At 35.4% G+C, this 12,030-nt stretch overlaps 1 protein-coding gene across 6 annotated transcripts in view; it reads right to left on the bottom strand.

Annotated features, from left to right (window-relative positions):
- Window positions 1-12,030, bottom strand: part of CEP70 (centrosomal protein 70) — a 104,079-nt gene that overhangs the window by 28,457 nt on the left and 63,592 nt on the right. For all 6 annotated transcript variants that reach the window (XM_036092152.2, XM_036092151.2, XM_036092153.2 and 3 more), the window contains 4 exons: window positions 6,978-7,034; window positions 1,866-1,953; window positions 1,669-1,757; window positions 31-105 (listed from right to left, as the gene is read on the bottom strand). In XM_036092152.2, the coding sequence (XP_035948045.1) occupies window positions 31-105; window positions 1,669-1,757; window positions 1,866-1,953; window positions 6,978-7,034 (309 nt within the window). The remainder of the gene's footprint in view (window positions 1-30; window positions 106-1,668; window positions 1,758-1,865; window positions 1,954-6,977; window positions 7,035-12,030) is intronic.

Raw genomic sequence — 12,030 nt, 5'->3', positions numbered from 1 at the left:
AATCTGTTAACTTTGGTAAGGTATAATTACTTGATGTTTTTCTTAAGGGCTTTCTCCAGTTTCTTCACCTGTTGTTTATAAAGTCTTAATTCATGCTGTGTGGGCCTGTAGAAAATAAATCACATTGAATGCATTCAGTTTATTGAGTAAAACTATAAGGATATTTAATAAATAAGGTATACCATGTTACTTGTCACAAATATGCTTATTAGAAACCTTAAAATAGGGCGCCTGGGTGGCTCAGTTGGTTAAGCGACTGCCTTCGGCTCAGGTCATGATCCTGGAGTCCCTGGATCGAGTCCCGCATCGGGCTCCCTGCTCGGCAGGGAGCGTGCTTCTCCCTCTGACCCTCCCCCCTCATGTGCTCTCTCTCTCTCATTCTCTCTGTCTCAAATAAATAAATAAAATCTTTAAAAAAAAAAAAAGGGTGCCTGGGTGGCTCAGTCGTTAAGCGTCTGCCTTCGGCTCAGGTCATGATCCCAGGGTCCTGGGATCGAGTCCCACATCGGGCTCCCTGCACGGCGGGAAGCCTGCTTCTCCCTCTCCCACTCCCGCTGCTTGTGTTCCTGCTCTCGCTATCTCTGTCTCTGTCAAATAAATAAATAAAATCTTTAAAAAAAAAAAAAAAAAAAAAAAAAGAAAAGAAACCTTAAAATATTTCATGACTGCCAGTGAGGTGTTTCTTGGCCACTGAATTTCTCCTTCCATGTATTCCCTGTTCAAAACTTTTTACCCATTTTGTTTGTTGTTAATCTATTACTTGTTTTTATAGTGAAATATTTCAAATGTACAGACAAGAAGAGAGAATAGTAAAATAAACAATGGTATACCCACTACTCGGCTTCACCAAAGTGAAATATTGACATATTTGTTTTCAATTTTTTTTTTTAACTAAAACATTATACATATAGTTAAAACTCCATGTGTGTCCCTGTTAGGTAACCGCTATCCCAAATTCACTGTTCATTATTCCCATGCATGGTTTAAAATTTTTACTACATATTTATATAGCCACAAATTTACATATCATTATGTGGTAGGTTTTTTTAAACTTTATGTAAGTGGTTTCTACTTTAGGTATCAGTTCCTGCTCCATTTAAATATAATCTTTATGAGAACAAGTTATTTATTTTGGTCATTATATTACCCCAGAGCTTAGGACCACTGTCTAACTTATAAGAGGTACTCAACAAACACTTGTTAAATGAAAAAAATCTCAACAATGTTCGTTCCTTATTATTCCTTGTCAATGTACAGAATGTCATCCTTTTGTGGTGGCATGCTACATATAAATATACCTTGTTGTATGACATTTAAACTTTTTAGTTTTCTTCTCCTCTCACAACACAGGGATAAGATAGTAAGACATTATAAAGAAATTTGGGAATGTGAAACCTGCTGATATAAATCTGAATCTACTCTGCGTTCCCACCCAGTTTTATCTTTTTCAATGTGGGCTCCTATATTCTCACTTCCCTTCCCTACCTACGTGTGTTCTTGTTCCTTGCATCATATGAGATACAACTAACTAAAATGATTATAAAAAAGTATGAGGTTTCCAAGATTAGTTTTACAGTAAAGGAGCTGGAAAGATTCATTTAACACCCCAAATTCCAATATGTGTTTACTTTCTAAAAGTTAAATAAAGATTACTTAAGTTTCTCTCACCTGGTTTCCAAATCTTTTTGGAGATTCAGCTTTTCACTTAAAAGTGCATCAATCTTGGATTTCGATTCCTTGAGTTGATTCTGTAATGACTTCAACACATTTCATAGAAAAGTAGTTAACTTTCCTAGATTACTATTTTACTTCCTAGATTATTATTTTACTTTATAAAAAAGTAATTAGTCTTGTAGTCCCCTTACCATTAGAAGGCCTTTATAAGTTGGTGAGGCATCAAAACTTCTGTAGTCTTTTTCTTCTTCTGACGGACTTTCATTTTCTTTATATTGCCTGTGAAAAGATACATAGTGCGTACTTATGAAAAATCTATCTTCAAAGGGAAAAATACAGCTAACAAAAATCAACCCAATAAATGTCTGATAACCTAAACATGAATTAAAATTTAAGCCAAATTTCCTACTTGTTCTCAGAGAGAATGGTACTAGAACATACTACTACCCAGTATTACAGTACATATCTGTTCACTATCACCTTAAATTAAAACATAAGATCCATGTGGACCAGAACTTCGTTTTGTTCACCATTGCATCTCAACTGCCTAGAAGAGTATGGGGCATAAAGGGGGTGAAAAAACCACTTTTTGAATGAATAAAGAAACAAAGCACACTGTTTTTTCTTTCTAGTACTTTCAGGTCACCAAAAAACCTATACGAAAAAAATACACAGTATGAGTAGACGAGGCAACAGATTTAATAGTCCCAATTCAAGTCCTGACACCATTAACCCGATGCTATTTGAATAGATCAATCTCTCAGAATTTGTCTTCTGTCAGAGAAGTATCTATCACATCTACCTCACAGGATCGGTGTTAAAAGTAAGTAAAATATATTAAAGCACTCATGTCCAGGAAATCAGAAATGAACTTCCAAAGTTACCTGCTTCCATTATCCAAGACCATTTTTTAAATTTCTATCTAAAGAGAAAGATGGAATTAAACAAGGGAGCTTCACTTAACTACTAATTCACTATAGAACCATTTTCCCTAGGGTAATTTTTCAAGTGTCTCTGACATCTCAGAAGAAAATGTGAGCCTAATAGGTTTTATTCTTATGTTACTTTCCTTGGCTCTTCAACGTATCCACCAAGTCAGGGAAATACTAACAGAAATAACTAGCAATATATTTCATGTAATCTATATTGATGCAGTAACACTGGGTAAAAAAAAAAAGTAAAATTACATAGCTGAAAGCCTATCATTTTAAAATGTACTTTTCCTCTGTTTCAGAGATTATAGCACATTTGCAGTTTTCTAAGACATCCAACTTGTTAACTCTTGTATTCACATTTCTACTGCCTTGATTGCTGCTTCCTTCCCGAGTTTGCTCATATATGGAGACAGAAAGTAATACCAGTCCATAGTATTCTGAAACTCCCTTCACAAGACCCTCTGGAAGTCTTCCCAAACCTGTGCCCTAAATTAGAGTCCCCAGATAGTGTACCATAGGTGTGCTGTGCAAAAGAGTTATAGATATGGCAAGATATTCATCCCCCTCAGGCCTCAGGACAACTGGGTAGGGTTTAGGGTAGTCAGAGTTCTTGAACCAGGCACTCCCGATTGCAGCTTTGTGTGTACCCCAAGTGTGGTACAAAAACATCAATATTTGTGTTTCATAATGAGAAAAACTTTAGACAACACTGCGCTTAATAAACAGGCGTTAAGCAGGGGCTTTTGCCTCTGCAAGAGGCCCTGTCCCATCTGTCTTCTTCCCTTGGTCTTGCTCCCCTACCTCTACAGGTACATACCTCCTTCTCCTGTGCTTCCTGTGTATCCTATGTAGGCCTCCAAATCCCTCATTTTCTCTCCTGTTTCAGCTCTTTCATCTCTCAACTCTTTCATCTTCTTTTCTTTAGTAATGTAATACTTATCAATCATACCCTCCTTTTACACTACTCCTGCTCCTTCAAGTGATAATAATACCCCATTTATAGATCTCAAAATTCACCTTGAAGTTGCTACAATCTCACTATCAAGTTTGTACTCACTCTTAGAAAGGAGACTATGGGGGTCTATAAAGTCAGTGAACCCTGAAAAACCCTCCTCTTTGGAGACTCTTCATCATTGCAAAGTATAAATGACTTCTAATTTTTTCATCTGTAAGATTATTTATAATGTAGCTCCTATTTTCTTCCTATCTCCTTCTTCCTTAGTGAGAGACATTCAATCCAAATATCTGGCCTGAGCAAGGTTTTTATAAGCCAAACTATCTCACTTCAGCTAGGCCAGTGATGACAGGATTGCTAAGTGAAAAGGGAATTCCTTTCTGCCAACGTTCTCATTCCTCAACCAAATTCAACACTCCTCCCCAAAATGGACTCAATCCTTTTATCATTTATAGTCAGAGAACCCCACTTTGCACAACTTCAGAGGCAACTTCTCATACTATATCCCACATGACGGATTTCAAATGATGGCTATGCTAAATCTTCTCTATTTTTACTAAAAACCCAAACTCCATCATATATCAAGTCAGCAATCAGCAAGCTGCTGCCTGTGGGCTACATGCAGGCTGTGGATTTTTGTAATTAGAGTTTTACAGAACACAGCCATGCCAATTCATTTACATATCACCTGTGGCTGCCTTTGTGCTACAAGAGCAGGCTTGAAGAGTTGTGAGATTATACAGCCTAAAATGCCTATAATATTTACTGTCTGGCCCATTACAGAAAAGTTTGCAAACACCTAAATCTAGATTAGAATTTACTAAAGACATAGCCCAAAGGTTGCAATTGATATTGTTTGGACCATATAATATTTTTGTTTTTTCTTTTTAAATTTTTTATGACTCCAGTTGACATACAATGTTACATTAGTTTCAGGCGTACAACATAGTGATTCAGCTTCTCTGTATGTTCTCTATGCTCACAAGTGTAGCTCCCTTCTATCACCACACACTATTACAATATCATTGACTATATTCCCTACGCTTTCCCTATTATTCACATGACTTATTCATTCCATAAGTGGAAGCCTCATATCCTTCTCTCCTTACCCATTCTGGCCACCGCCCACTCCCCTTTTCTCTGGCAACCATCAGTTTGTTCTCTGTGGACCATAAAATATTTTTTAAATCATTAATTGTGAGTATTAAAAACCTGATTTCATTTATAAATCTCGACAACCCAGCAAATCTAGCCACCCTGAACTCACATTCTTACAAGGTATCAGCTGGCGAGAGTGTGTCAGTACCGGCCCCTTCAGACAGATGGTAGCTAGCCAGCCAGTTTGCCACAGTCCTCACCTCGCCTGCTGCACTCACTTTCATTATTTTCTTGATTGTGTAAGCTTAAGTGTGCAACCTTTCAAGCCATTAAAGTCTTCATTTACCTTCTCTTTACTCTTACATACTATGACTATCCATTTTAGTGTCAAGTTGGCTAGGCTCTGGTGCCCAGCTGTTTGGTCAAACACCAGCCTAGATATTGCTATGAGGCATTTTTTAGATATGATTAACATTTAAATCAAGAGACTTTAAGTAAAGAATCTTTCATAATGTGAGTAGGCCTCATGCAATTAAAGGCCTTAAGAACAAAGACTGAGACCCACAACAAGGAACCCTTCCCTGGGTCTCTGGCCTGCAGGCCTGCCTCACAATTACAACCAACTCCTTTAAATTAAATTTTTCTACCCATATAAATGTACATCCTATTGGTTCTGTTTCTCTTGAGAATCCTGACTAATCTACATATCTATAACCTCATCACCCAGTTTTTCTGTATTAAAGGAAAAAGTGCCTTCCTTCTTTCCAAGGCAAATGATGCCTTCTCATTCATTTACAGCCTACTTGGTCCAGTATGTGAAAGACTGCTCTCTATAGATTACTACGTCTATCTATAATATACCAACAAATGCCTTGAACTCCAGCCAAACTGGTTTAATCACAGTGCCATAAAAAAACTACACTTTCGTATCTATGCACTTTTGCTCATAGCATCCAAGCGGTCTAAAATGACTACCTTTTTTGCCTTTCTACTTTCCCAAATTTTACTTATCCTTCAAGCTCAAGCACAACCCTCATTTGCTTTGTAAAGGCTTCTCTGGTCACTCCACCCAAAACTATTTTGTTCTTGTTCTAAACTCCTATATTACTGTCTGCACAATTTTTAATAATTACTCTATAATGACATTATGCGTATTAGTGTGTTTTAATCTCCTATTATTTTTCTTAATTATTAATGTGTTTACATTTTATCTCCCTTACTAGACTGTAAAATCTTAGAAGGTAAGAATCATATCCAAAACTTTGTCTCATCTCTGTAGAATCTAACACCATGCCTATCAAAAAAAAGACACAGTTTCATTTGGAAATCAGGAGGTCTCTGAAGTTACTTGATATAATGCTACTTTCTGAATAGAATGAAACAAGGAATTGCTCTATCATTAGTTGTACTCTTCTTGTCTTCCCTTCCTCCCTTTTTCACTTCTTTCTCCCCTGCATGCTGGGTTTTGTTGGTTGGTTGGTTGTTTTTTTGTTTTTGTTTTTGTTTTTTTAGAGTCCCCAAGGTGCTAGAAGGAATCAGCAACCAGCACAGCTCTGCCATTTGTCCTGCTGTGTTTCTGGAAAGTCATTATTCTTGGGGAGAGAATACAAGAATGTACACCTGACAAAAATGGAGAATTTATCTGCATTGTTTATTACGGTATCCTAAGTACCTAAAACAACATGGCACGAGGTAGGTGCTCAAATATTTGTTAAAAGAATTATTCCATCTATAAACAATGAAACAAAACAGTTGTTTTAATGACCTTAAAGCATTATTTGGATTATTTGGCCTTAGATATCCCTCAGTTATTTTAGGTTAGTCAAAGACCATTATCTTTATCTTTACCCTTATTTTTTTAATCAGAGGTGACAAGTGTGTTTTACTCTATATGTTTGATTTTTCACTAAGACAGTTTGTCTTTATCTCCTATAAATCTGCACACTAATTATGGTGCACTTCGGTGGGCAGCTAGTCTAATCCTATGCAGTCTGTGGATATACTCAGTAACTGTCCAGTGGCTAGATGACAACAGTAGACAAATTATAATGCTTCAACAAACTAAAACAAATACTATTTCTTCTGTGACAAATATTTTGGTGATTATTAAATATGAATATTTTAAAATGAATGCAACAATACATTTTAACATAAAAAGTAAAAGTCTTCAAAATCTTTATAAAAAAAGAAATTCATAGTTACATATTAGGTAGATTTCCAAAGCATATTTAAAGTTTCAAAAGACTATAAAAACTTTTGGTGTGATTCATGACTGGGTAATTAACTTTAAAAATTGTAAACAGGATTACACTTACCTTTGTTTATGCAATTTTCTAATTTTACATTCATAGTAATCAATTAGGCAAAGCAACCTAGAAAACAGAAGATAAACTAAATTTTCAAAATGTGGAATTGGACCATTTACTATACTATTCTCTCTACATAATTTCAAATTACAGCAATAAAGGTACAGGTTATCTAGCAAGTTTTTAAAAAAAAATTTAAATGATTTTTGTCAGAAGTATTATACTAAGCCATATATTTTAATTTTGAAGTATGGATTTTAAAATAACCACAAACATTATATCTCAACATATTAAATGAATATTTTCTTTGTCCCAGTTCTACCTCTAGCAACTGCTTCCACAGAAATATTTGTTCGAACTTATAACTCAAAATGAACAAAGTTGTTCACTGCACCATTATTTACAAGGGTGAAAACCCAGAAACATTGTAAATGTTGTAAATGTTCTTCAATAAGAGAAAAGTTAAATAAATAATGACACATCCACTCTTTGGAAGACAATGAAGTGTAGAAGAAATAATATATGTAAATTTGTATGTCCTAATAAAAATTGATAAGGAAAAAAAGAGCCAAATGTAGAGTATTACTTTATTTGTGTTTTATTTATTTATTTTTTAAGATTTTATGTATTTATTTGACACAGAGAGAGAGCACAAGCAGGGGGAGCTGCAGAGGGATAGGGAGAAGCAGGCTCCCTGGGGCTCGATGTGGGGCTTGATCCCAGGACCCTGGGATGACAACCTGAACCAAAGGCAGTTGCTTAACCAACTGAGCCACCCAGGCGCCCCTCTATTTTTGTTTTAAAAAGAAGTAATTGTATGTGAAGTTGTATTTGTATTGCATAAAAACTCTGTGAGTTCTTAACTGGGTGATAATACCATAACCTAGGGGATAGTCTTGGTTGTCACACTGACTAGTTGGGGAGGGCACAGGATGCTAAAAGTTCATCAACAAACTGACAGCTATACTACACAAAGAACCATCCCACCCAAAATGTCAATGGCACTCCTATTGTTAAACACTAGGAAGGACACAAACCAAACTATCAAAAGTGATTATCTCTGGAATATGGGAAATAGGAGGAGTAAGCAGATATATTTTACTTTAATGCTTTTATATTGTTTGAAATTTTATAAACCTGTACTGCTTTTGTAAATTAAAAAATCCTCAAAGAAAAAAATAACACTATGTTTCCACATGTTATTTTTTTTTTTTTAGAAAAAAAAAATTTTTTTTTAAGATTTTACTTATTCATCTGAGAATGAGAGAGAGAACACGAGAGGAGAGAGGGTAAGAAGCAGAAGCAGACTCCCCGCTGAGCAGGGAGCCTGATGCGGGACTCGATCCTGGGACTCCAGGATAATGACCTGAGCCGAAGGCAGTCACTTAACCAACTGAGCCACCCAGGCGCCCTCACATGTTATTCTTCTTAAAGCAAGAATTTATATTATTTCCCCATCTTGGGAAACTTCCTCTTTTTTTCAGAGCTAATTCAACCAATTGTGCTTTTAATATTTCAACTTTCTGGATTATTCTTTCTCTCAATCTTTCTCCATCTCAACACATACCAGCTTTCATATTATCCTGTAAAAATGCTTTAATTTCCTTTATATCCTTCAAAAACCCTCTCACCCCCGACTACCCCCCTTACACTACCATTTCATCTCTATCTTTTCCTTCACAGCAAACTTCATTCATTCTGATTGTTACCGAATAAATTAAATAAATTTTTAGGGAGGACTTAATTGTGTGTCAAACTGAGAATTCTGAGTAAGACAGTGAGAAGGCAAACACTGATGAGGAAGCATGTAACACTTCTTATCACCTCTCCTTCCTGAAATACTTTTGTTCCTTAGTTATTCTGACATCCAAATGTAACTCCTCTTCTGCCTACTTTCTTCCTTTATCTGAAATATGGAAGTTCTCTGGAGTTTGACCCTTCTAACTACAGGCCTGATATCTCTACACGGCTGACAAAAGGTGCCTAAGCACATGTCCATAAATGAATTCATCATTTTCCATCCCTCTTCCCCAAACGCAGCTTGAAATCTGGCTATCTTTGACTCCTGTCCTTCTTTCAGTATCTACAGCCAGTTAGTCTTGACAATTCCTATCTTATCAATAGCTCTCCTTTCTTTTGGCCCTAATTCAGGCCTTTGCAATCTCCAACCTTGGCTATTACAAGAGATTATTAACTTGTCTTTCTATCTCTGGGTTTAATCTCTTTGATCAGAAATCTTGGGGTCTTGGGGCACCTGGGTGGCTCAGTCATTAAGCGTCTGCCTTCGGCTCAGGTCATGATCCCAGGGTCCTGGGATGGAGCCCCGCATCGGGCCCCCTGCTCAGCAGGAAGCCTGCTTCTCCCTCTCCCACTCCCCCTGCTTGTGTTCCTGCTCTCGCTATCTCTCTCTTTGTTAAATAAATAAATAAAATCTTAAAACAAAACAAAACAAAAAAAACCTTTCCCTTACCTCTGCCTACTAAAATTCTATAGTTCCTAATAATCTAGTTTGTAAGTTATCTCCTTCATGAAGCCTTTCTGGTCATTACCATATTCCTCAAAGGAAACGAATCTCTCCTGTCATGCCCACTTAGTATCCTATTTGCCCCATCACTGTAGCACATACCACTATCTGCCTTGTATTTTACTTACCTCAGTATGTGTCTATCTACCCAGTTAGACTATCAGATCCATAAATGGCATGAAACATAGTTTTACTCATCTGTGTATGTTCTATATTGTTTTTCCCAATGCCTTTGTAACTTTTTTTTTGCCTTTCTAACTTTTAACAATAGTTGTAGTAGTTACAACTCATGTATTTCTAATAAGGTTAATTCACAATTTTTAAGTTCTGTGTCTCAAACTGAAAATTAGCTTTATTAAAAATCAAATCGAATAGAGAATCTCTAGGTCATCAGATAAATTCACAACTGAATTAGCTTGACTTCATATGGTACATGATAAGTTATCTCAATGCTTCTCTTTTACTCACTGTCTGACTCACTCAAATTGGCTGGTTTTTGTACTTGTTTTCATTCCCCTTCCTCCATGTCTCTTACTCCCCTATTTCTCCCACTGTAATTGTCTCTCTTTCCTTCTTTTTGTTCTTCCTTACTCTTATTTTTCTTTCTCTGCTTCTCCCTTTTCAAAATTTACTCACACCTATCTCTATTTTTATGGTATTTTAATTGTAATTTTTAAATTTTTGTCCTTGTTCTTCCTTCAAAAGGATGAAAATTATATGTGTGTATTCTTTCTTAAATAATTATCAAAATCTATAGTCTTAACTTGTTTTTAATTTATATGAGACCTCATTTATTTTTATAGTAAAATAGAAATACCTAGTTAGTAAAGATCCCCAGTCCTACTATGTAAATACTTAAGACTAGTTAGAATGTAATTAGTTTATACTATTAAGTGAAAAAAACATGGTGCTACCTTTTATACAAAAAGGGGAAATATGAATATAATATCCATACTGCTTGTATTTGCTAAAGATAACACAAAACATTTAAAATTACCTAGAGGGGAAGGTAAGGAATGGGGTCAAGGGGACAGAAATGAAAACACAACTTTTCTGAATATAAATAATTAGTTTTGACTTTGGAATTGTATCAATGTCTTACATATTCAAAAGCAAATGGAAAATAAAAAAGCAATCCCTAAACATTGAAAACAAATTGAAACATATCTAACTGTATATTAATTTGGTGACACAAACATACAAAGAAATATTTCAAGATATTTTAGAACACTGTATTTGTATCCTATAATATATTATTAATGTCAAAGATAATTGCAAAGAAATTTAAATTTCATAAAGTAGACTTATTGTTAGCAGTAATTATGGTATTATTTTGAAGCTATTTTTATATGTTATATAATAAAGCAAATAAATATTTATATAATGTTGTTCTTAGGAATAAGGATTTCTAGTATAAAAGGAAAGTTACAATAGAATCAGAGTTTAAATAAAAATCCTGTAATGTTAACTTCAGCTGGAAAAAAATTAATGATTTGTTTTTTCCCAGAAATATACATAATTCCTTGTACTCTTCTAAAAAGTCCTAAACCAATGACAACATAATAAACATTATAAGCATGACAAGCAACCCCAACACCAAACTGTGGTCTCTAAAAACCATTCCTGACTAAAAGAAATATCTAATTAATTAATCTTAAATTTAATTTAGTTAATTCTAAATGTTTAGTGTTAGCTTTAACAAATATCTGAATTCATCCCCAAAAGAGCTCTGGGGAAAAAAAAAAAAATGTATAAAATATGCCTTCTGCCTAAAAGTAAGAAATCCAACAAAGATTAATGAGGTTGGGTCAAAAGTGTATAATACCAACATGAAGAAGTTCCCACTGGCCAAAGACAGAATAATATGATCATTAAAATCCAGGAGTTAATAGTAACATTTGAAAAAAGAGAGGATAGCCACAAACAAACAAAAAATCGTATTGCTTATCACTGGAAATCGTAAGGGCATCAACTCCTTACTCTAAAGAGTGGGAATTAAAATGAAAGAACTGAGCATTAATTCTACCTTCCCTGTAACAAACCACATAGTGCAACCAAACAGCCCCTAGTCAATAGGAAAAGCTTTTTTTAATGGAAGAATTCAGGGGTGGGGGGGGACGACAAGAGAATTGAAAACTCACCATCTTGCAAAATCATCAATTGGGTAAACCATTAGATGAGGGAATGATGGGGAATTTTATAGTGGAAGGAGCAGATTACTATTTAACCCCCTGCACAATCTTAGCATCCTTAAGAGTAAGTCAACTAGACAATATGTGCCTCCTGATATGTTACAGTTAGAAGCATACATTACCACCTATGAAGTATTTTGCCAAAAAATATTTGTATCTGAATTTAGCTCTAACTTCCAGTTTAGAGAAATAGAGGAGACAAAGGAATAAATTAAATGACCCAGTAAGGAAGCAAAATCTAGCATGAACTTCTCCAGGCCAAATGACTAGTTTCTTCCTTGGGGGGAGGGGGTGGGGGGGCAGCAGAGAAGAGTGAGAGGAAGACTCCTCCAGTTTATAAGAGATA

The sequence above is a fragment of the Halichoerus grypus genome, chromosome 1 (assembly GCF_964656455.1).
Source record: "Halichoerus grypus chromosome 1, mHalGry1.hap1.1, whole genome shotgun sequence".
Classification (NCBI taxonomy): domain Eukaryota; kingdom Metazoa; phylum Chordata; class Mammalia; order Carnivora; family Phocidae; genus Halichoerus; species Halichoerus grypus.
This window is presented reverse-complemented; position numbering and strand designations above follow the sequence as displayed.